General features: G+C 42.7%; 2 protein-coding genes and 1 long non-coding RNA gene across 4 annotated transcripts; 1 reads left to right on the top strand and 2 right to left on the bottom strand.

The window, feature by feature from the left end:
• Positions 1 to 347: 347 nt before the first annotated feature.
• Positions 348 to 2234, bottom strand: LOC149976073 (uncharacterized). Its single transcript, XR_016487661.1, has 2 exons — positions 2024 to 2234; positions 348 to 1929 (listed from the first exon to the last, which is right to left on the bottom strand). It is a non-coding gene; the product is annotated as an uncharacterized LOC149976073 (long non-coding RNA).
• Positions 2235 to 14532: 12298 nt separating this feature from the next.
• On the top strand, positions 14533 to 16228 carry LOC110494430 (transcription factor HES-5). Its single transcript, XM_090205855.1, has 2 exons — positions 14533 to 14602; positions 14716 to 16228. Exons 1-2 carry the CDS (start codon positions 14542 to 14544, stop codon positions 15114 to 15116), a joined length of 462 nt encoding a protein of 153 aa, XP_090061981.1. The 5' UTR covers positions 14533 to 14541; the 3' UTR covers positions 15117 to 16228.
• Positions 16229 to 20336: 4108 nt separating this feature from the next.
• On the bottom strand, positions 20337 to 21797 carry LOC110494429 (transcription factor HES-5-like). 2 transcript variants are annotated; one of them, XM_090204310.1, is made up of 2 exons: positions 21687 to 21797; positions 20337 to 21568 (listed from the first exon to the last, which is right to left on the bottom strand). In XM_090204310.1, the coding sequence occupies exons 1-2, from the start codon at positions 21689 to 21691 to the stop codon at positions 21172 to 21174; spliced, it is 402 nt and encodes a 133-aa protein (XP_090060436.1). In that variant the 5' UTR covers positions 21692 to 21797; the 3' UTR covers positions 20337 to 21171. The 2 variants fall into 2 exon arrangements, with proteins under 2 accessions (XP_090060436.1, XP_090060435.1); XM_090204309.1 differs by having other exon boundaries at positions 20337 to 21573; positions 21687 to 21796.
• Between the last annotated feature and the right edge of the window lie 4136 nt (positions 21798 to 25933).

Genomic DNA, 25933 nt, shown 5'->3' with positions numbered 1-25933 from the left:
CCATTGACAGTGTGTAACTTGAGTCACTGTGATAACAGTGAATGACATTCTACACGATATTACAAATATAATTAAGAAAATAATCAGGAATGTTTAAGTGGTATCAATTACAACATGTAAAAATAATCATTGCTGAACTTGAAATGGAAAATAATATCATGCAACAAAACAGAGTAAAGCCTTCATAAAATGTCAAATAATTTGAGAAGCTTAATCCCTATAAGAATAAAATTGCTTTGAAGTGTATTGGTCATACACTGTAGACAATTTCATGGGTACATTAAAACAAGATATACTTTTGTATACGTAGTGTTATTGGATTCAGCTATTTCAGCCACACTTGTTGCTGAAAGGTGTATTTTAAAATATATATATTTAAAATTTAATTTTAAAAAGCACACAGCCAAGCAATCTCCAATGACAAACACTGAAGAGCTCAATGACTTTCAACATGGCACCATCATAGGATGCCACATTTCCAACAAGTCAGTTTGTCAAATTAAAGCCTTGCTAGAGCTGCCCCGGTCAACTGTAAGTACTGTTATTGTGAGGTGGAAAGGTCTATGAGCAACAACGGCTCAGCCGCAAAGTAGTAGGCCACACAAGCTCACAGAACAGGACCACCAAGTGCTGAAGCTCGTGGTGCATAAAAATCATCTGTCCTCGGTTGCAACACTCACTACCAAGTTCCAAACTGCCTCCGGAAGCAACTTCACCACAATAACTGTTCTTAGGGAGCTTTAGCAAATGGGTTTCCATGGCTGAGCTGAAGAACACAGGCTTAAAATTGCCATGCGCAAAGCCGAGCATCGGCTGAAGTGGTATAAAGCTTGCTGCTATTGGGGACTGGAGCAGTGATGAATCATGCTTCACCATCTGGCAGCCTGACGGACGAATCTGGGTTTGGTGGATGCTAGGAAAAAGCTACCTGCTGAAATCCATAGTGCCAACTGTAAAGTCTGGTGGAGGAGGAATAATGGTCTGGGGATGTTTCTCATGGTTCAGAATAGGCCCCTTAGTTCCAGTGACGCTACAGCATACAATTACATTATAGACAATTCTGTGCTTCCAACTTCGTGGCAACCGTTTGGGGAAGACCCTTTCCTGTTTCAGAATGACAATGCCCTTGTGCACAAAGCGAGATCCATACAGAAATGGTCTGTCAAGATCTGTGTGGAAGTACTTGACTGGACTGCACAGAGCCCTGACCTCAACCCCATCGAACAACTTTGAATTGGAACGCAGACCGCAAGCCAGGCCTAATTGCCCAACATTAGTGCCCGACCTCACTAACGCTCATGGCTGAATGGAGGCTGTTATTGCAGCAAAGGGGGAATTAATGTTCATGATTTTGGAATGATGCTTCAACAAGTAGATGTCCACATACTTTTGGTCATGTAGTGTATGCGCAAATGTTGCACAACTGGCGATAACAATCATGCCACAAAGATAAAATGCATTGGTTGTTAGCCTGAGGCGCAAATCTGATCCAAAATGTTGAGATACTTTCTCCAGTCTTGTGGTTATTGTCAGTATTACAACGGTCTCTACAGAGAGCCTTCGGATCGCGGTGATGATGATCTCGATGTTGACCGCTTGGCAGGGCTTTGCTTGGACGGTGGTGTTCTCTGGAGCACTTAAAACCGTTTGATCTCCCCTCGTTCTGCCGCCTGCAGGGACACGTGAAGGGACAGCTGCCGGAGGGTCTCCTGCAGACACTGGGAGAATCCCTGCGAGTAGCTGGGTGAAACACTCGCAGTGGTTGTCTCCTATAGGAAACTCACTGCCATCTCTAAAATATCGGCTTTCTCCAGTTTGGATGCGGGCTGCCAATATTGCTGGCAGCCGATATTTCTGGCCACACATCTGTCCACTGTGGAAGTGTCCTCAGCTGCTATAGATTAAATTCTCCGCAATTACTTTCCGTATCTAAAGGAAGGAAACAGAACAAGATTAGGCTATTACTCGTGATAAACTTCGATTAGCACAAACGTTCTGAAATTGAGTATTAGCCTATACTTACCTAATTGTTGGATGAACAGAACGAGTTCAACAGAAGTATTACTTTTAGCTAAAGTAGCCATGGCAGTTACCTGGGAGCTGTAGAGTGGCTGTTCTTTAATGAGCTCTTACAAAGCGTATCCGCACAGCTCTTCAGCAACTCAACCTAGATAAGTCTGTTGAGTCTGAGGACTCGGTATTTATATCATGCGCTGCCTACTTAATTGCGGTGACTTTCAACACCTGAGACTTTCCCCCACACTCGACAGGCAACGGTTGAGCCAACGATTTGCAATACAATTTTGGCGACGTATATTTCATGACATCTGCCATGTGAGTCACGCCTTTGGAAAGAACATACGCGTGTGGGTTAATCACACCTTACAGTACATTGGCGCCTTACTATTGAGAAGAAAAAAAATATGTCTTGTTTGACTGGTCTTTGATGTCCACCACATGGTGAAATAGAGGGGAAACATGAGGAGCCAGGCACACTTAACATCAAAAATACATTTTGTATTCATATAACTAATATATCCATGCGTTGCTCCACAGAAGATCGAATGTGTGTTTGCCTCCCACTTCCCGTTCGCCTACCATTGTGTTTCCTGCACCATCTCAGGTAAATCAGTTAAACAGGGAGTCACATTGAGATTAAAAATCTATTTAACAAGAGAATATAATTCAACACACAATAACAAAATAAAAAATGTAATAAAAGCAATCACATTCAGTTACGTAGAGGTCCTCAAATCAATATTTTAAACTGACTGAGTGGCACCAGCACATGTAACTGCAGTGATCTCTGCAAATTGTTCTGGGCAAAAAAACAAAACGCAGATTTTCCCAAATCTGTGTAGACTGAAGGGATCCCTAGTGTTATCCATTAACTTATTAGTATTAACTTAATTAATGAAGTTACATATGAAGACATTTTCTGTAAGATTGCTTAGTAAATAAAGTGAATGCAGCTGTCACGTTCTGACCTTAGTTCCTTTGTTATGTCTTTGTTTTAGTATGGTTGGGTTGGTTGGGTGGGTTTGTCTATGTTCCGTTTTCTGTTTTGTGTATGGTATGGTTCTCAATCAGAGGCAGGTGTCGTTAGTTGTTTCTGATTGAGAATCATACTTAGGTAGCCTTTTCCCACTTGTGTTTCGTGGGTGTTTATTTTCTGTGTCTGTGTGTTCCACATGGAACTGTTTCGGTTGGTTATTTCACGTGTCGTTTATTGTTTTGTTGCATTGTTTTAATAAAGAGCATGAACACGTACCACGCTGCGCATTGGTCCTCCGATCCTTCCTACTCCACAGCTGTTACATCAGCTCTCTTCTTACAGAGAGGCCCATCCCACATTTTTATACAGACTACAATGATGAGCGCTAAAATTGTCCCCTGTGATAAAACGTATTGCGGAATGGTAGACTGCGTCCAATGGTTTTAAAGGTTGCCGCATGCTGGTAAACAATATCACCAAAAATCCAATACAAGGAGAGGCGTTGTTTGAACAATCTCTCTCCTATTTTTAATACTGAGTCATGATTTATTTTGAATTAATTTTTTTTTTTAAATAAACTCTTGTATCTTAGCCAGATTTTCTCTATGCATAAGGTCATCCCCCTCTTCAAAGGGGGGGACACTCTTGACCCAAACTGCTACAGACCTATATCTATCCTACCATGCCTTTCTAAGGTCTTCGAAAGCCAAGTCAACAAACAGATTACCGACCATTTTGAATCTCACCATACCTTCTCTGCTATGCAATCTGGTTTCAGAGCTGGTCATGGGTGCACCTCAGCCACGCTCAAGGTCCTAAACGATATCTTAACCGCCATCGATAAGAAACATTACTGTGCAGCCGTATTCATTGATCTGGCCAAGGCTTTCGACTCTGTCAATCACCACATCCTCATCGGCAGACTCAACAGCCTTGGTTTCTCAAATGATTGCCTCGCCTGGTTCACCAACTACTTCTCTGATAGAGTTCAGTGTGTCAAATCTGAGGGTCTGTTGTCCGGACCTCTGGCAGTCTCTATGGGGGTGCCACAGGGTTCAATTCTTGGACCGACTCTCTTCTCTGTATACATCAATGAGGTCGCTCTTGCTGCTGGTGAGTCTCTGATCCACCTCTACGCAGACGACACCATTCTGTATACTTCCGGCCCTTCTTTGGACACTGTGTTAACAACCCTCCAGGCAAGCTTCAATGCCATACAACTCTCCTTCCGTGGCCTCCAACTGCTCTTAAATACAATTAAAACTAAATGCATGCTCTTCAACCGATCACTACCTGCACCTACCCGCCTGTCCAACATCACTACTCTGGACGGCTCTGACTTAGAATACGTGGACAACTACAAATACTTAGGTGTCTGGTTAGACTGTAAACTCTCCTTCCAGACCCATATCAAACATCTCCAATCCAAAGTTAAATCTAGAATTGGCTTCCTATTTCGCAACAAAGCATCCTTCACTCATGCTGCCAAACATACCCTTGTAAAACTGACCATCCTACCAATCCTCGACTTTGGCGATGTAATTTACAAAATAGCCTCCAATACCCTACTCAACAAACTGGATGCAGTCTATCACAGTGCAATCCGTTTTGTCACCAAAGCCCCATACACTACCCACCATTGCGACCTGTACGCTCTCGTTGGCTGGCCCTCGCTTCATACTCGTCGCCAAACCCACTGGCTCCATGTCATCTACAAGACCCTGCTAGGTAAAGTCCCCCCTTATCTCAGCTCGCTGGTCACCATAGCATCTCCCACCTGTAGCACACGCTCCAGCAGGTATATCTCTCTAGTCACCCCCAAAACCAATTCTTTCTTTGGCCGCCTCTCTTTCCAGTTCTCTGCTGCCAATGACTGGAACGAACTACAAAAATCTCTGAAACTGGAAACACTTATCTCCCTCACTAGCTTTAAGCACCAACTGTCAGAGCAGCTCACAGATTACTGCACCTGTACATAGCCCACATATAATTTAGCCCTATCAACTACCTCTTTCCCAACTGTATTTAATTTATTTATTTATTTTGCTCCTTTGCACCCCATTATTTTTATTTCTACTTTGCACATTCTTCCATTGCAAAACTACCATTCCAGTGTTTTACTTGCTATATTGTATTTACCTTGCCACCAAGGCCTTTTTTTGCCTTTACCTCCCTTCTCACCTCATTTGCTCACATTGTATATAGACTTGTTTATACTTTATTATTGACTGTATGTTTGTTTTACTCCATGTGTAACTCTGTGTTGTTGTATCTGTCGAACTGCTTTGCTTTATCTTGGCCAGGTCGCAATTGTAAATGAGAACTTGTTCTCAACTTGCCTACCTGGTTAAATAAAGGTAAAATAAATAAAAAATAAGGACAACTTGTCATCACTCAAGACATCCAGGAACTTATATTGGGTTCCATTTTTATCACAAATATGCAGGTCATCAGGGTCAACATTTCATGACCTAGAGAACAGCATGAGCTTGGTTTTAGGTGATTTCTGAATTGAATCAAAGTCATGCTGAAGTTCACGAATGTTTCCTATGTCATTAATATACAAGGTGAACAATAAATGGACCAAAAATCAAACTCTGAGGAGCACCATTTTGAATCTCAAGAAATTCAGATTTAACCCCATCTGTCAAGATGGCCTGAGTTCTGTTGCAAAGATATCTGAAACCATAAACAGGCTGTATATCCCAGACCTATCCTTGATAACTTCTTCAGCAAAACAGAATGATCAGCATCATACGTCTTTGACAGGTCAATAAACAACATAGCACAGCTCTTTTTAGAAACCAAGGCTTGGACAAGATCATTAACTAACGTGGTTGCTGTGGTAGTACTATGCCCAGACCTAAACCCTGATTGATAATTGTATTTTTAATGTAAACCAGATAAAGAGGAACAAAGTTGTAAATTAACCAATGATTCAAGAATCTTAGCTAAACAATGTCTTGAAATGAGGCGATTATCAGGTAGGAAGGTAAGACCAAATCAAATCAAATTGTATTTGTCACATACACATGGTTAGCAGATGTTAATGTGAGTGTAGCAAAATGCTTGTGCTTCTAGTTCCGACAATGCAGTAATAACCAACGAGAAATCTAACTAACAATTCCGAAACTACTACCTTATACACACAAGTGTAAAGGGATAAAGAATATGTACATAAAGAAATATGAATGAGTGATGGTACAGTCCGGCATAGGCAAGATTTTATTTAAAAAAAAAAAAATGTATTTTACCTTTATTTAACCAGGTAGGCAAGTTGAGAACAAGTTCTCATTTACAATTGCGACCTGGCCAAGATAAAGCAAAGCAGTTCGACAGATACAACAACGCAGAGTTACACATGGAGTAAAACAAACATACAGTCAATAATAAAGTATAAACAAGTCTATATACAATGTGAGCAAATTAGGTGAGAAGGGAGGTAAAGGCAAAAAAGGCCTTGGTGGCAAGGTAAATACAATATAGCAAGTAAAACACTGGAATGGTAGTTTTGCAATGGAAGAATGTGCAAAGTAGAAATACAAATAATGGGGTGCAAAGGAGCAAAATAAATAAATAAATTAAATACAGTTGGGAAAGAGGTAGTTGATAGGGCTAAATTATAGGTGGGCTATGTACAGGTGCAGTAATCTGTGAGCTGCTCTGACAGTTGGTGCTTAAAGCTAGTGAGGGAGATAAGTGTTTCCAGTTTCAGAGATTTTTGTAGTTCGTTCCAGTCATTGGCAGCAGAGAACTGGAAAGAGAGGCGGCCAAAGAAAGAATTGGTTTTGGGGGTGACTAGAGAGATATACCTGCTGGAGCGTGTGCTACAGGTGGGAGATGCTATGGTGACCAGCGAGCTGAGATAAGGGGGGACTTTACCTAGCAGGGTCTTGTAGATGACATGGAGCCAGTGGGTTTGGCGACGAGTATGAAGCGAGGGCCAGCCAACGAGAGCGTACAGGTCGCAATGGTGGGTAGTATATGGGGCTTTGGTGACAAAACGGATTGCACTGTGATAGACTGCATCCAATTTGTTGAGTAGGGTATTGGAGGCTATTTTGTAAATTACATCGCCAAAGTCGAGGATTGGTAGGATGGTCAGTTTTACAAGGGTATGCTTGGCAGCATGAGTGAAGGATGCTTTGTTGCGAAATAGGAAGCCAATTCTAGATTTAACTTTGTATTGGAGATGTTTGATATGGGTCTGGAAGGAGAGTTTACAGTCTAACCAGACATCTAAGTATTTGTAGTTGTCCACGTATTCTAAGTCAGAGCCGCCAGAGTAGTGATGTTGGACAGGCGGGTAGGTGCAGGTAGCGATCGGTTGAAGAGCATGCATTTAGTTTTACTTGTATTTAAGAGCAATTGGAGGCCACGGAAGGAGAGTTGAATGGCATTGAAGCTTGCCTGGAGGGTTGTTAACACAGTGTCCAAAGAAGGGCCGGAAGTATACAGAATGGTGTCGTCTGCGTAGAGGTGGATCAGAGACTCACCAGCAGCAAGAGCGACCTCATTGATGTATACAGAGAAGAGAGTCGGTCCAAGAATTGAACCCTGTGGCACCCCCATAGAGACTGCCAGAGGTCCGGACAACAGACCCTCCGATTTGACACACTGAACTCTATCAGAGAAGTAGTTGGTGAACCAGGCGAGGCAATCATTTGAGAAACCAAGGCTGTTGAGTCTGCCGATGAGGATGTGGTGATTGACAGAGTCGAAAGCCTTGGCCAGATCAATGAATACGGCTGCACAGTAATGTTTCTTATCGATGGCGGTTAAGATATCGTTTAGGACCTTGAGCGTGGCTGAGGTGCACCCATGAACAGCTCTGAAACCAGATTGCATAGCAGAGAAGGTATGGTGAGATTCAAAATGGTCGGTAATCTGTTTGTTGACTTGGCTTTCGAAGACCTTAGAAAGGCATGGTAGGATAGATATAGGTCTGTAGCAGTTTGGGTCAAGAGTGTCCCCCCCTTTGAAGAGGGGGATGACCGCAGCTGCTTTCCAATCTTTGGGAATCTCAGACGACACGAAAGAGAGGTTGAACAGGCTAGTAATAGGGGTGGCAACAATTTCGGCAGATAATTTTAGAAAGAAAGGGTCCAGATTGTCTAGCCCGGCTGATTTGTAGGGGTCCAGATTTTGCAGCTCTTTCAGAACATCAGCTGAATGGATTTGGGAGAAGGAGAAATGGGGAAGGCTTGGGCGAGTTGCTGTTGGGGGTGCAGTGCTGTTGACAGGGGTAGGAGTAGCCAGGTGGAAAGCATGGCCAGCAGTAGAAAATTGCTTATTGAAATTTTCAATTATGGTGGATTTATCAGTGGTGACAGTGTTTCCTATCTTCAGTGCAGTGGGCAGCTGGGAGGAGGTGTTCTTATTCTCCATGGACTTTACAGTGTCCCAGAACTTTTTTGAGTTAGTGTTGCAAGAAGCAAATTTCTGCTTGAAAAAGCTAGCCTTGGCTTTTCTAACTGCCTGTGTATAATGGTTTCTAGCTTCCCTGAACAGCTGCATATCACGGGGGCTGTTCGATGCTAATGCAGAACGCCATAGGATGTTTTTGTGTTAGTTAAGGGCAGTCAGGTCTGGAGAGAACCAAGTGCTATATCTGTTCCTGGTTCTATATTTCTTGAATGGGGCATGTTTATTTAAGATGATTAGGAAGGCATTTTAAAAAAATATCCAGGCATCCTCTAATGACGGGATGAGGTCAATATCCTTCCAGGATACCCCGGCCAGGTCGATTAGAAAGGCCTGCTCGCTGAAGTGTTTCAGGGAGCGTTTTACAGTGATGAGAGGAGGTCGTTTGACCGCTGACCCATTACGGATGCAGGCAATGAGGCAGTGATCGCTGAGATCTTGGTTGAAGACAGCAGAGGTGTATTTAGAGGGGAAGTTGGTTAGGATGATATCTATGAGGGTGCCCGTGTTTAAGGCTTTGGGGAGGTACCTGGTAGGTTCATTGATAATTTGTGTGAGATTGAGGGCATCAAGTTTAGATTGTAGGATGGCTGGGGTGTTAAGCATGTTCCAGTTTAGGTCGCCTAGCAGCACGAGCTCTGAAGATAGATGGGGGGCAATCAGTTCACATATGGTGTCCAGAGCACAGCTGGGGGCAGAGGGTGGTCTATAGCAGGCGGCAACGGTGAGAGACTTGTTTTTAGAGAGGTGGATTTTTAAAAGTAGAAGTTCAAATTGTTTGGGTACAGACCTGGATAGTAGGACAGAACTCTGCAGGCTATCTTTGCAGTAGATTGCAACACCGCCCCCTTTGGCAGTTCTATCTTGTCTGAAAATGTTGTAGTTTGGAATTAAAATGTCAGAATTTTTGGTGGTCTTCCTAAGCCAGGATTCAGACACAGCTAGAACATCCGGGTTGGCAGAGTGTGCTAAAGCAGTGAATAGAACAAACTTAGGGAGGAGGCTTCTAATGTTAACATGCATGAAACCAAGGCTATTACGGTTACAGAAGTCGTCAAAAGAGAGCGCCTGGGGAATAGGAGTGGAGCTAGGCACTGCAGGGCCTGGATTCACCTCTACATCGCCAGAGGAACATAGGAGGAGTAGAATAAGGGTGCGACTAAAAGCAATAAGAATTGGTCGTCTAGAACGTCTGGAACAGAGAGTAAAAGGAGGTTTCTGGGGGCGATAAAATAGCATCAAGGTATAATGTACAGACAAAGGTAAGGTAGGATGTGAATACAGTGGAGGTAAACCTAGGTATTGAGTGATGAAGAGAGAGATATTGTCTCTAGAAACATCATTGAAACCAGGAGATGTCATTGCATGTGTGGGTGGTGGAACTAATAGGTTGGATAAGGTATAGTGAGCAGGACTAGAGGCTCTACAGTGAAATAAGCCAATAAACACTAACCAGAACAGCAATGGACAAGACATATTGACATTAAGGAGAGGCATGCTTAGTCGAGTGATCAAAAGGGTCCAGTGAGTGGAGAGGTTGGTTGAGGGTCACGGCGATTTAGACAGCTAGCCAAGCCAACCAGTAGCAAGCTAGCATAGGATGGAGTCTGTTGTTAGCCACCTCTTGCGTTCGGTCAGTAGATTAGTGAGGTTCCGTGAGGTAGAGGGGATTAATCCAAATCACACAACAACAACAAAAATAAGAACAATAGATATAGTTATAGAGGCCCGAGAAGAAAACATAATAATAATAAAAATAAATAAATTGTCCGATTGTCTATTCAGATAGCAGCCGGTAAGACAGCTAACGGTTAGCGGGCCGCAGATGGGCGTTCAGGTAACGTCGCGACAGAGGAGCCAGCCGGATCTCCTTCAGGTAGATAACGTCGGCAGTCCAGTTGTGAAGGCCCGGTGGGGCTCCGCGTAGGCAGTGAAACGGGTCCGGATAGGTGACTGCAGCCCAGGAGTGAATGATGGAACTCAGGAGTGATTGACGGAGCTGGCTAGCACCGGAACAATCGATGTTTGCTCCGGAATCGACGAAAGCCGACTGTCACACGGATAGCAGCTAGCTAGCTGTGAGATCCGGGTATGAATGTCCAGAGAGCAGTTGAAATCCAGGGACATGGAGAGAAAAATTGGTCCGGTATGTTCCGTTCCGAGCCGCGCTGCGCCGTACAAACTGGCGATAGATTTTCGAGCTAAAGGATAGCTGATGACCACAAACCGTGGTTAGCTGAATACTAACGATTTGCCAGTAAAGAAGCTAACTAGCTTCTGATTAGCTTCTGGATTAGCTTCTGGGCTAGCTCCTGGCTAGCTTCTGGCTAGTTTCTGGCTAGCTTCTTGGTGTTTCTGGCTAGCTTCTTGGAGGATTACAGATCTGAGGTAAATAATATTTTTTTATAAATATAAATTGGTGAGGCTGGTTGCAGGAGAGTGTTTAGAAGATGAGTTGATGGAAAATAAAAATAAAATGTATGTGAAAAAAGTTGTAAATATATATATATACAGGACACGACAAGACGAGGACAAAAGACGTCTGAACTGCTATGCGATCTTGGAGAAGAGCCAGTAGAAGAGATACAGTAGATGGTATCGAGTACAGTATATACATATGAGATGAGTATGTAAACAAAGTGGCATAGTTTAAAGTGGCTAGTGATACATGTATTACATAAAGATGCAGTAGATGATATAGAGTACAGTATATATGTATACATATGAGATAAATAATGTAGGGTATGTAAGCATTATATTAAGTAGCATTGTTTAAAGTGGCTAGTGATATATTTTACATCAATTCCCATTATTAAAGTGGCTGGAGTTGAGTTAGTGTGTTGGCAGCAGCCACTCAATGTTAGTGGTGGCTGTTTAACAGTCTGATGGCCTTGAGATAGAAGCTGTTTTTCAGTCTCTCGGTTCCAGCTTTGATGCACCTGTACTGACCTCACCTTCTGGATGATAGCGGGGTGAACAGGCAGTGGCTCGGTTGGTTGTTGTCCTTGATGATCTTTATGGCCTTCCTGTGACATCGGGTGGTGTAGGTGTCCTGGAGGGCAGGTAGTTTGCCCCCGGTGATGCGTTTTGCAGACCTCACTACCCTCTGGAGAGCCTTATGGTTGTGGGCGGAGCAGTTGCCGTACCAGGCGGTGATACAGCCCGACAGGATGCTCTCAATTGTGCATCTGTAGAAGTTTGTGAGTGCTTTTGGTGACAAGCCAAATTTCTTCAGCCTCCTGAGGTTGAAGAGGCGCTGCTGCGCCTTCTTCACAATGCTGTCTGTGTGGGTGGACCAATTCAGTTTGTCTGTGATGTGTACGCCGAGGAACTTAAAACTTACTACCCTCTCCACTACTGTCCCGTCGATGTGGATAGGGGGGTGTTCCCTCTGCTGTTTCCTGAAGTCCACAATCATCTCCTTAGTTTTGTTGACGTTGAGTGTGAGGTTATTTTCCTGACACCACACTCCGAGGGCCCTCACCTCCTCCCTGTAGGCCGTCTCGTCGTTGTTGGTAATTAAGCCTACCACTGTTGTGTCGTCCGCAAACTTGATGATTGAGTTGGAGGCGTGCGTGGCCACGCATTCGTGGGTGAACAGGGAGTACAGGAGAGGGCTCAGAACGCACCCTTGTGGGGCCCCAGTGTTGAGGATCAGCGGGGTGGAGATGTTGTTACCTACCCTCACCACCTGGGGGCGGCCCGTCAGGTAGTCCAGTACCCAGTTGCACAGGGCGGGGTCGAGACCCAGGGTCTCGAGCTTGATGATGAGTTTGGAGGGTACTATGGTGTTAAATGCTGACCCAGATGCAGACCACGTCAAAATAACGATAGTTTTAATGATCCAAATGACAGGCAGAGGTCAGTAAACCAGAGGTGAGGCAACCGTACCGGACGTGCATGTTCATGAATTGTTTATGGTTCATTGAACAAGCATGGGAAACAGTGTTTAAACCCTTTACAATGAAGATCTGTGAAGTTATTTGGATTTTTACTAATTATCTTTGAAAGACAAAGTCCTGAAAAAGGGACGTATCTTTTTTTATGAGTTTATATATATTCCGAATGGTGACATATGTGCGATCGGTTTTCTATCGCTCATTTGCATGTCATGTCAATGATATTATGTCACTGTGTGGGACTGTGGGTCAATTAACCTTGTCGGAGTGGGAGCCCTGATTCAAGTTTGTGAGCTAGGCGGGCTAGGCCTGGGAAGGCCTCCCACTCAGAAGTATGAGATGGGGAGGGGGCGGGTGTAGGTTGACCTCAAGTCTCCCCACTGGAAGCCAGAGGTAGGGGGAGCGAGGGAATCTATATAATATATAATTGCACAGTACTAATGCAATGCAATTAGTTGTGCAATTCAGTTTGTGTGTTTCTTGTTTGAAGTGCAATAGTGTAATAATCAGGTTCTCTTCTTTATAAGTGTGTCATTATATTTGTGTATTTGTGTGATATCTGGTGCAATTTAGTTTTATTTGTGTGTTTTTTGTTAGCAATGGTAATAGTGTAATAATTGTATCTTTTTCATTTGTATTTACATACTACAATTTCTTTCTATTTGTCTTTGTTACTTCTTTTTGATATTTATGAGTCTTATTTTTGTATAGTTTTTATATTTATATAAATTTAAATGTTCCAAATGTCTGAATAAAATGTACAGTTATTGCAGAATGGGTATTTTGGGGGTTTTGTCGGGGGGAGGGCTGAAGGGGGGGGTTCACCCTGTGAGCCATACAAGCTAGAACCGCCACTGCTTTCAGATACAACATGTGGAACTCTCACAGTGACCAAAGAGGAGATGGTAAAAACGGACTTACATGTAATGCTATTATTGTCCTCACATCAATTTAGTTGACCAAGAGCCTTTCCAATGTTTGATGACAACAGCCGGGAGCCATTTTCACCCAGGTTAATTGCGCCTTCCACAAAGTAGCCAGGCCTATTCCAGAAGGACTCAAAGTTGTTGACAAAGGACACACCCAAGTCCTTGGTCAGACGCATTAACGACTGGTGAAGAGACCAAAGACGACTAAAACACTCAGGATAACTGGGATTATAGAGATGATGAAACATAATACATGACAGCCATCTGGATTTCTTTATCCAACATTATTTTCCAGTTTGTTTATGCGTTAATTAAAAAAAAGAAGAATATATATATATAATTTAATTTAAAAAATCATAATCATCTCTGTAGTGTTATTATTCTGTGCATATCTGCCTTGTGAAGTGTGCTGTGTCTTATCTTTTTTTAAATGTATTTGATTTCATCTTTATTTAGGCAGGTAGACTAGTTGAGAACAAGTTCTCATTTACAACTGCGACCTGGCAAAGATAAAGCAAAGCACTGCAACAACAACAAAAACAACACAGTTAGTGCAGAATGGGATAAACAAAGGTACAGTCAATAACACAATATAAAAATATATATACAGTGTGTGCAAATGGAGTAAGGAGGTAAGGCAATAAATAGGCCATGGTAGCGAAGTAATTACAATTTAGCAAATTATCACTGGAGCGATAGATGTGCAGATGATGATGTGCAAGTAGAGATACTGGTGCGCAAAAGAGCAAAAAAGTAAATAAAAACAATATGCGGATGAGGTAGGAAGTTGGATGGGCTATTAACAGATGGGCTACGTACAGCTGCAACAATCGGTAAACTGCTCAGATAGCTGATGCTTAAAGTTAGTGAGGGAGATATAAGTCTACAACTTCAGCAATTTTTGCTATTCGTTCCAATCATTGGCAGCACAGAACTGGAAGGAAAGAAAGGGTCCCTTATCAAGACTACCATTTTGACCCAGTCCCCATCTGCAGAAGCCTGATCGAGAATGTTCCCAGGTAATACAAGTGTAACACCTGCTTGTTCAGTCTGTGCCTCCGATATCTGCACTACCATTCCTTTGTTGGCCAGTTAACCATGAGATAACTGATGCCTCTCCCATTGTTGTGTTTGCCTCGCCCACTGACCTCAGAGTGTGGGAAAGCTAATCAAGCCTGGGACTCATGGTTTTGTAATGATAATGTCCTTCTATAAATAGGGGAGTGGGCTCCTCTCTCAGCTCACAACTCACTCATCTTCCTCAGAGAAGCACACACACTCTCTCTCTACCCGAATGGCTCCTACCTACATCAGCGACTCTGCCAACACCATGCTCTCTGCTAAAGACAAGCATAAAATAAATATTATTTATAACACATGTTTGTGTCATTGTTTACTATTGAATCATTTTCTTCATGATTTGAACTTTAAGGACATAGAACTAACCTAATGCCCTCTTCTCTTCATGAGCTAAGGAAACCAGTTGTGGAGAAGATGTGTAGAGACCGCATCAACACCTGCATAGAGCAGCTCAAGACCCTGCTGGAGAGGGAGTTCCACAAACAGGACCCCAACACCAAGCTGGAGAAGGCTGACATCCTGGAGATGACGGTGGGGTTCCTGACGCAGAAGCTGCAGCCTCAGAGCCCAGTCCCCCAGAGGGCCCACAGTGAGGGCTACTCCCAGTGCTGGAGGGAGACCCTACACTTCCTGTCTTCCAGCTCCATGAAGGACATGATGCTTCAGAATCTCCAGAGAGCTGGCCAGGACGTCTGCCCCTCCTCGCCACTCTCTTCCCATCAACACCACTGCCAGGGCCCAGTGAAGCAGGCCACCAGTGGTCACAAAACAGTGTGGAGGCCCTGGTAGAGACAAACTATTTAACAAACTGGATGAGGGTTTACCGTCTTTCATGCTGTAAGAACTCTCTATTTCCAATAGTAATATCTACTTAGGTCCTTTATGAAGGATAGCGAACGTCATATGACAAGCGTTATAGTTTGTTGTCTCCTTTATGGAGCTGTCTGTAAAAAATATTTTTTCTGTCATGTGGCATATGACTCCTATGGAGTCGACTCAAGTATTGATTTGTGTGTGATTCTGTGATGAATATAGAATCAATAGCATTCAAAATGCTAAATATTTATTGGAGATGAATTCTCATGTATAAGTGTTCTTAAAGGGAAATCAGATTGTGTTACCTTTTGTAAAGGAACTGATTGTACATAATGCATATTGAAACATTTGTATTTGACATTTTTACAGTGGATGTGCATAGACTTTGTATTTGACATTTTTACAGTGGATGTGCATAGACTTTGTATTTGACATTTTTACAGTGGATGTGCATAGACTTTGTATTTGACATTTTTACAGTGGATGTGCATAGACTTTGTATTTGAAATTTTTACAGTGGATGTGCATAGACTTTGTATTTGACATTTTTACAGTGGATGTGCATAGACTTTGTATTTGACATTTTTACAGTGGATGTGCATAGACTTTGTATTTTACATTTTTACAGTGGATGTGCATAGACTTTGTATTTGACATTTTTACAGTGGATGTGCATAGACTTTGTATTTGACATTTTTACAGTGGATGTGCATAGATTTTGTATTTGACATTTTTACAGTGGATGTGCATAGACTTTGTATTTGACATTTTTACAGTGGATGTGCATAGACTTTGTATTTGACATTTTTACAGTGGATGAGCATAGACTTTGTATTTGACATTTTTACAGTGGATGTGCATAGACTTTGTATTTGACATTTTTACAGTGGATGTGCATAGACTTTGTATTTGACATTTTTACAGTGGATGTGCATAGACTTTGTATTTGACATTTTTACAGTGGATGTGCATAGACTTTGTATTTGACATTTTTACAGTGGATGTGCATAGACTTTGTATTTGACATTTTTACAGTGGACGTGCATAGACTTTGTATTTGACATTTTTACAGTGGATGTGCATAGACTTTGTATTTGACATTTTTACAGTGGATGTGCATAGACTTTGTATTTGACATTTTTACAGTGGATGTGCATAAACTTTGTATTTGACATTTTTACAGTGGATGTGCATAGACTTTGTATTTGACATTTTTACAGTGGATGTGCATAGACTTTGTATTTTGACATTGTTGGTGTTTAACCTAAACTGGATGCACAAGTGGATATCAAACCAAAATTAACAATGATATTGACAATGCATATTGGCAGGCTGTTTTAACAAAAGCGCAGTCTTTAGTTTGTAGCTCTAAATTATAGTTAATGTGTTTTATTATTTATTAATTTGCATGTGTTGACAATATGTTGACATTGCTGGTATGACACCCCGAATAAGAGAGCATTAAATGCATAATCATATAATAATATATTGTCGCGACTTCCATCAAGTCGGTCCCTCTCCTTGTTCGGGTGGCGTTCGGCGGACAACGTCACCTGCCTTCTAGCCATCACCGATCCACTTTTCATTTTCCATTTGTTTAGTCTTTGTTTTCTACACACCTAGTTTCAATTCCCCTCATTACATGTTCATTATTTAACCCTCTGGTTTCCCCCATGTTTGTGTGCGTGTTTGTTTTATTGTTAGGCTGTATCTGATGGCTGGTATTATTGTTACCGGGTTTTGTTGTTACACCCGTTTATTCGTGGTACCGGTATTTTTTCCTGCACCATAGTAGTGTTTTTTTACTGTTGTTTTCTTGAATTAAATACCTTGTCCACGCATCTCAGTTCTCCTGCGCCTGACTCCTTTCACCAGTTACCCACAGCCTTGACATATATGGACGATGCATTCGGAAAGTATTCAGACCCCTTCACTTTTTCCCTCATCAATCTACACACAATAACCCATAATGATTAAGCAAAAACATGTTTTTAGACATTTTTTCAAATGTATCAAGTAAAAAACGGAAATATAACATTTACATAAGTATTCAGACCTTTTTCTCAGTACTTTGTTGAAGCATCTTTGGCAGCGATTACAGCCTCAAGTCTTCTTGGGTGTGACGCTACAAGCTTGGCACACCTGTATTTGGGAAGATTCTCCCATTCTTCTCTGCAGATCCTCTCAAGCTCTGTCAGGTTGAATGGGGAGTGGCACTGAACAGCTATGTTCAGGTCTCTCAAGAGATGTTTGATTGGGTTCAAGTCTGGGCTCCTGCGTTGTCTTGGCTGTGTGCTTAGGGCCGCTGTCCTATTGGAAGGTGAACCTTCGCCCCAGTCTGAGGTCTTGAATGCTCTGGAGCAGGTTTTTATCAACCATCTCTCTGTACTTTGCTCCGTTCATCTTTGAAAAACATCCCCACAGCATGATTGCTTCACTGTAGGGATGCTGCCAGGTTTCCTCTGGACGTGACACTTGGCATTCAGGCCAAAGAGTTCAATCTTGGTTTCATCAGACCAGAGAATCTTGTTTCTCATGGTCTGATAGTTCTTTAGGTGCCTTTTGGCAAACTCCAAGCGGGTTGGCATGTGCCTTTTACTAAGGAATGGTTTCCATCTGGCCACTCTACCATAAAGGCCTGATTGGTGGAGTGCTGCAGAGATGGTTGTCCTTCTGGAAGGTTCTCCCATCTCCACAGAGGAACTCTAGAGCTCTGTCAGAGTGACCATCGGGTTCTTGGTCACCTTTCTGACCAAGGCCCTTCTCCCCCGATTGCTCAGGTTGGCCAGGCGGCCAGCTCTAGGAAGAGTCTTAGTGGTTCCAAACTTCTTCCATTTAAGAATGATGGAGGCTACTGTGTTCTTGTGGTCTTTAAATGCTGCAGGAATTTGTTGGTACTCTTCCCCAGATCTGTGCCTCTACAAAATCCTGTCTCGAAGCTCTACGGTCAATTAATTCGACCTAATGGCTTGGTTTTGCACTAACATGCACTGTCAACTGTGGGACCCTATATAGACAGGTGTGTGCCTTTCCAAATCATGTCCAATCAATTGCATTTACCACAGGTGGACTCCAATCAAGTTGTCGAAACATCTCAAGGATGATCAATGGAAACAGGATGCACCTAAGCTCAATTTCGAGTCTCATAGCAAAGGGTCTGAATAGTTATGTAAGTAAGGTATTTCTGTTGTTTTTTGTAATACATGTGAAAACATTTTTAAAAACCAGTTTTCACTTTGTCATTATGGTGTATTGTGTGTAGATTGATGAGAAAAAATATATATTTAATCAGTTTTAGAATAAGACTGTAACGTAACAAAATGTGGAAAAAGTGAAGGGGTCTGAATACGTTCTGAATGCACTGTATATACAAGCATGATTCGAAAGAGAACGTGTGTGTGTGTGTGTGTGTGTGTGTGTGTGTGTGTGTGTGTGTGTGTGTGTGTGTGTGTGTGTGTGTGTGTGTGTGTGTGTGTGTGTGTGTGTGTGTGTGTCCAACGTGCCTCTCTTGGGGTTTGTATGTTAAGCCCTAGGCTAACGTTGGGCAGTCAACTCCGTCAGCTCTGGTTTCATCAAACAGCTGGTGATCCAGGGCGCAGCCTACCTGCCTGCCGGGCTGTGTAACTGTGTGGCACGTCTCTCCTGTGTGGGGCCTACCTCTCCTCGGCTTTCCCACAAACCCGTTTCATTATCCCCTTTCATTGAAGGGACAAAGGAAGTGTGCCGCCCTAAATTATCCTCTCGGCATGAATGTGAGAATCCTGATCCCCCTTCAACTTCCTGCAACTCCCCTTCAAACCAGCTTATTCATTTAATCATCATGTCCTTCTAAAACATTAAACACAAGTGATTATCGTATTTAAAAATATATACATTGGTTGTACAAATTTCAAATTTCACAATTCATGAAACTAGCATGCATTTATGTTTCGATTTAATTAATTCATCAATTTTATTCAAACTAGTATGAATTTAAACATATATTATATTTTTTTGCTTAATATATTACACCTGCATTTATTAACCTGTTCTGTAATCTATCGGTGTGTACAAAATAAAGTCTGAATTCACTTATATGACTAGAGAATTTATTTACATAGTGACACAACAGTGCTGTGAAGGGTAAGCCTCGCTTTGAAGACATTGTGAATGTTAGTATGTATATGACAGGATGCACCTGTGCCTGTAGCCAGGCCTTGCTGTGTTTCGCCGTGGGAAACCTATCTTATCTGCCAACTCAAGCAGGTGTCAGTCTGGAGGGCAAGTCTGCTCCCAGGTGATAGATTAAAGTCTACACACCTTGAGCACACACACACCATCTCTCACCCACACCCAAACTACCACCATTGCACACTCCCTCTTCTAGCCTCACTGACTGCTTCTCCACCCATAGCCCAGGCACGGGATCTCTCTCACTCTTTGTCATGCACGTACGCGCACACACTCAATCACATTGACACTCACACATTAAGTCATTGATGTTATCTATTGTCCCAATCAGGGCTGTTAATGGTTGAGGAGTGTGGGAAAGCATGGTGAGCTCCAGACCTACACAGTCAGATGCAGACCCTGTGGTACACCGAGTAAGCCACTCCCTGGATCATTGACCTCTACAAACTATTCAAGACAAGCAGTTCCATCACCAACAGATACTGTATGTCTCATGACAAATAAACATGTTACAATGCTTTTATATTTTTATTCAGATCTCTCAATTATTCAAATAACTGTACATTACTTCCAATTAATTTAACCTTTGTTTAACTAGGCAAGTCAGTCAAGAACAAATTCTTATTTTCAATGACGGCCTAGGAATAGTTTAGTGGCAGAACAACAGATTTTACCTTGTCAGCTCGGGGATTTGATCTTGCAACCTTTCGGTTACTAGTCTAACACTCTAACCACTAGGCTACCTGCCACCCCAATACGTTGTCTCGAATATGTTCATGTAAATGTCCAGATAAACTATATGCAAGATTTCCAGGTTGGTGTCGAGATGTGGATCACTATATTCTGCCAGGCAGCTATTTTTAACACTTACATTTGAAAATAGGTGCCCCACACAGCAATGCAGAAGTCTCCAAGAGCTTCAATGTAATGGGCTAGATAGGGAATTCCATTACAGTAATTGCGACCATACAACTTAGGTTTAAGAGCATTAAATGGGTAACTTAGTGAAAGATTATAATTTATGTATTTTTTTAACATATGATCCCTCCTTTATTTTTTCACCAATCAGAAGTGAGGCTGTTCTCTGCCCAGGAGTAGATACATTCCACTGATAAACACGATAATACATCCTCATGTGCTGATGTGTACAGATACCTGCACTTCTAACTACAGTATTTACCAGTACACTGCCTGTTTTCATTATCTGTCATTTCCTGTTCATTTCCACTTCAGTTCAATTTGTTACATTCCATCTTCCCTCTACATTGATTTTTATACATTATGTCCCATTATCCCCCAGTTAATTACAGCTCCTTTAGAAACACACAAACACAGTATGGTTACTTTCCAAAACATTCATTGGAATCCTTTTTGGATGCATGTTCACTTTATCAAGTGAGAATAAAAGACACACAGTGTCAACAATACATTTCACAGCACAACAGTGCCTTTGGTGGAACCACAATGTCCCAAAAAGCCTTTACAAAAGGCATATCAAAGCATTTGTAAATACCCTTCAATAGGTCAGTACATACAATATCGTTAACGCAAGATTTCAGTTGGCTAAGCAACCATAAATGTAAATATATAACCTTAACAATCCTCTTCAAAGAAAATGAAAGGACTAAAGGACACATTGGTGCATCAAGTGAGCACAACATGCATACACATATAAAATATTAAACATATTCTTCAATATAAAGTGATACAGATATGTTTTTCAGCTTCTTCTCTGAGAGAGAATAATAATCACATCAGTAGAAATCATTTCATATATAACAAGAAAATAAAATAATATCATTTCAATATTTCAATATAACATCCAGTTTGTGAGATAGAGAGTCTCCAAGTAGTGGTTCTACCAGGGCCTCCACACTGTTTTGTGACCACTGGTGGCCTGCTTCACTGGGCCCTGGCAGTGGTGTTGATGTTGGGAGGAGAGTGGCGAGGAGGGGCAGACGTCCTGGCCAGCTCTCTGGTGGTTCTGAAGCATCATGTCCTTCATGGAGCTGGAAGACAGGAAGTGCAGGGTCTCCCTCCAGCACTGGGAGTAGCCGTCACCGTGGGCCCTCTGGGGGACTGGGCTCTGAGGCTGCAGCTTCTGCGTCAGGAACCCCACCGTCATCTCCAGGATGTCAGCCTTCTCCAGCTTGGTGTTGGGGTCCTGTTTGTGGAACTCCCTCTCCAGCAGGGTCTTGAGCTGCTCTATGCAGGTGTTGATGCGGTCTCTACACATCTTCTCCCCAACTGGTTTCCTTAGCTGATGAAGAGAAGAGGGCATTAGGTTAGTTCTATGTCCTTAAAGTTCAAATCATGAAGAAAATGATTCAATAGTAAACAATGACACAAACATATGTTATAAATAATATTTACTTCATGCTTGTCTTCAGCAGAGAGCATGGTGTTGGCAGAGTCGCTTGTGTAGGTGGGAGCCATTCTGGTAAAGAGAGAGAGAGAGTGTGTGCTTCTCTGAGGAAGTTGAGTTGTGAGCTGAGAGAGGAGCCCACTCCCCTATTTATAGGAGGACATTATCATTACAAAACCATGAGTCCCAGGCTGGATTAGCTTTCCCACACTCTGAGGTCAGTGGGCGAGGCAAACACAACAATGGGAGAGGCATCAGTTATCTCATGGTTAACTGGCCAACAAAGGAATGGTACTGCAGATAACAGAGGCACAGACTGAACACAAGCAGAGTGTCACACTCTTATTACCTGGGAACATTCTCTATAAGACCTTTACAGATGGGGACTGAGTCAGACAGTAGACTTGATAAGGGACCCTCAAGGCATATAAACTCAGCAAAAAAAGAAATGTCCCTTTTTCAGGACCCTGTCTTTCAAAGATAATTCGTAAAAATCCAAATAACTTCACAGATCTTCATTGTAAAAGTTTTAAACACTGTTTCCCATGCTTGTTCAATGAACCATAAACAATTAATGAACATGCACCTGTGGAACGGTCGTTAAAACACTAACAGCTTACAGACGGTAGGCAATTAAGGTCACAGTTATAAAAACTTAGGACACTAAAGAGGCCTTTCTACTGACTCTGAAAAAAAACAATAGAAAGGTGCCCAGGAGGCATGAGGACTGCAGATGTGGCCAGGGCAATAAATTGCAATGTCCGTACTGTGAGACGCCTAAGACAGCACTACAGGGAGATAGGACAGACAGCTGATCGTCCTCGCAGTGGCAGACCACGTGTAACAACACCTGCACAGGATTGGTACATCCGAACATCACATCTGCGGGACAGGTACAGGGTGGCAACAACAGCTGCCGGAGTTACACCAGGAACGCATAATCCCTCCAACAGTGCTATGACTGTCCGCAATAGGCTGAGAGAGGCTGGACTGAGGGCTTGTAGGCCTGTTGTAAGGTAGGTCCTCACCAGACATCACCAACAACAACATCGGCTATGGGTACAAACCCACCGTCGCTGGACTAGACAGGACTGGCAAGAAGTGCTCTTCACTGACGAGTCGCGGTTTTGTCTCACCAGGGGTGATGGTCGGATTTGTGTTTATCGTCGAAGGAATGAGCATTACACCGAGGCCTGTACTCTGGAGCGGGATCAATTTGGAGGTGGAGGGTCCATCATGGTCTGGGGCGGTGTGTCACAGCATAATCGGACTGAGCTTGTTGTCATTGCAGACAATCTCAACGCTGTGAGTTACAGAGAAGACATCCTCCTCCCTCATGTGGTACCCTTCCTGCAGGCTCATCCTGACATGACCCTCCAGCATGACAATGCCACCCTACTGCTCGTTCTGTGAGTGATTTCCTGCAAGACAGGAATGTCAGTGTTCTGCCATGGCCAGTGAAGAGCCCGGATCTCAATCCCATTGAGCACGTCTGGGACCTGTTGGATCGGAGGTTGAGGGTTAGGTTCAATCCCCCCCAGAAATGTCTGGGAACTTGCAAGTGCCTTGGTGGAAGAGTGGGGTAACATCTCACAGCAAGAACTGGCAAGTCTGGTGCAGTCGATGAGGAGGAGATGCACTACAGTACTTAATGCAACTGGTGGCCACCCCAGATACTGACTGTTACTTTTGATTTTGACCCCCTTTGTTCAGAGACACATTATTCCGTTTCTGTTAGTCACATGTCTGTGGAACTTGTTCAGTTTATGTCTCAGTTGTTGAATCTTGTTATGTTCATACAAATATTTACACATGCTAAGTTTGCTGAAAATAAATGCAGTTGACAGTGAGAGGATGTTTCTTTTTTTGCTGAGTTAAGATATTGCCCACTTCACATTGCAGAAATTAATGTTAACCTATTAAGGAGACAATTACTATCTATCAGAACACATAGTGGTAATTGAAATCAACATGAACTCAAATAGATCAAATTGAATGTACTGCAATATTGTGTTAATACTGTAATTGTGCTATATCAATTAAATAATGTATCTCCCCTGACATAACGGATTTACCATTTACATCTTCTCTGTCTTTCACATGTACAAACAGAAAGCATGAGAAAGGTACACCAGAGGGGGGAGAGAGAGAGAGGGAGAGGGAGAGAAACATTCCCATTGTTGATGCCAATTAATACAATTATTCAGCGCCCTCTGGGAAGGCACACTTCTATTGTTGGACACCTCGCCCCCCTGCACTCAGCCCCCACAGAAAATATCTAATACATGAGAGTGTGGGAAAGCAGGACAGGATCCTACTCACACATCCTCCGATCATTAGAGCACACCCCACTGCTCCTCCATCCACCGCCCCTTCGCCCCCCTCTAGGGACACCCTTTCAACATGCTGCCCAGATCAGAGGCACCACTGAGCCAGGGTGTGCGCGTGTTACCCTCTAACACCCTCGTTCACATGCCCTGGCCTGTGTGTGTGCACACTTACCTCCCACTGATTACACCTCTCCTCTTTTAATCTCCTCTGGCCTCACATACATGGAACCTGCAGTCAAACATCTGCTCCCACTGAAGCCTCCAAACAGTACAATACAGTGAACATCACGTAGGTTAGCGTTTTTCGTCATGGAGGCAACTCTGCAGTGGTCACTAGCTAGCACAGTCATAAAGTAATACAATCTTAACCACACTGTTTAACCTAATGCCTAACCCCAACCTAAAATGTATGTTTTTGTTTCCATTAATTTTTACAATATAGACAATGTTGACTTTGCAGCTGGCCTATCTAAGGAGGAATCACTCAGTTCTGCCTTCAGGACAAGATTCATGACAATACAAATCAACCTACAAACATCACACATCATTTCAGAGGCTATTACTAAATAGTGTTTCTCCTATCACTCCTGAATAGTCAATAGAATTTGTATATGTCTACATACTTCAATAACTTACTAGACACTTGACTCAAATGGTTGTTCTAAAATAAATTGACAAAAAGTTTTAGTTTTTGGTCAATGCTTGATGTGCTTTATAAATAGCCATGCTAATATGTGTGTAAAGAGACAGATGGCAAGGGTCTTTTGGAGGGAAATCCTCTCTGGTCCGTCTTTTCCATTTTAAAGATGGGGCGGCAGGTAGCCTAGTGGTTAGAGCGTTGGGCCAGTAACTGAAAGGTTGCTGGTCCCTGGTAGGCTGTCATTATAAAAATAGTTTATTCTTAACTGACTTGCCTAGTTAAATAAAGGTTGAAAAAAATAAAATAATTTATGACACATTTCTAAGTGAGACATGACTATGCAGATGAAAACCCATCATTTGAGTATGAACACATTCCAATGTGTACATTCCATCTATTTACGAAGAAAAAGTGATAGCTTCATTATGAGCCCCTCCACACACACACACACACACACACACACACACACACACACACACACACACACACACACACACACACACACACACACACACACACACACACACACACACACACACACACACACACACACACACACACACACACACACACACACACACACACACACACAAACATGCACACACGCCAAACAGTCTCCATGGCTTTGAATCCAGATGCCTCTGTGTTCAGCCAAAGCCCTCTCCCTCTCCAGTGAGGAATGTGTGAGAGCTCAGACCTGCCCCTCTTTCCCACACTTAAGCCCCCATTCAGGGCTGCGGCCACCACTGATCCATACACCCTCATTATGCCTGGACCTCAATAGACCATCTGGACCTCTGCTGGGGGAGCCCAGGCCTCTCACAAACTCCACACACCTAGAGGAAGTAACAGGTAGATCATACTGGAATAAAAATAAGACTTGTGACTGCTATCATGATGTGAAGCCAATGAAATGTTAGCTGTTTGTTATTTGTTGGAATAAACACATGAACATAAAGTAAATACACAATCCAATGATACCTTCAAAATATTGAACCTGTACACTCCTGGTCAAGTTAATGGAAATAACCTTCTGTGGTACATTGCAGAGCTAGAGGATGATGTATTATGTGTGCGTGTGTTAATACCTCTTATAACTGGCCACCAACACACTGCCCCAGTGACAATACTAAAAGAGGCCTTGATTAAGACAGAAGGCGTACATTTGACAATAGCACAATTTCCCGCTTCAAGTGGCTTTGTCCGCTGCACGCCTTTACTGTGAATTTCATGTCCATGGAATGCCATAGACCGGCGCACACATCAAGGGGGATTTCTCTGGTAT

This window comes from Oncorhynchus mykiss, chromosome 17, assembly GCF_057628025.1.
Source record: "Oncorhynchus mykiss isolate SJ-2025 chromosome 17, ASM5762802v1, whole genome shotgun sequence".
In the NCBI taxonomy this organism is placed as follows: Eukaryota; Metazoa; Chordata; class Actinopteri; order Salmoniformes; family Salmonidae; genus Oncorhynchus; species Oncorhynchus mykiss.
The sequence above is the reverse complement of the archived record's forward strand: the minus strand, read 5'-3'. Positions and strand labels throughout refer to the sequence as shown.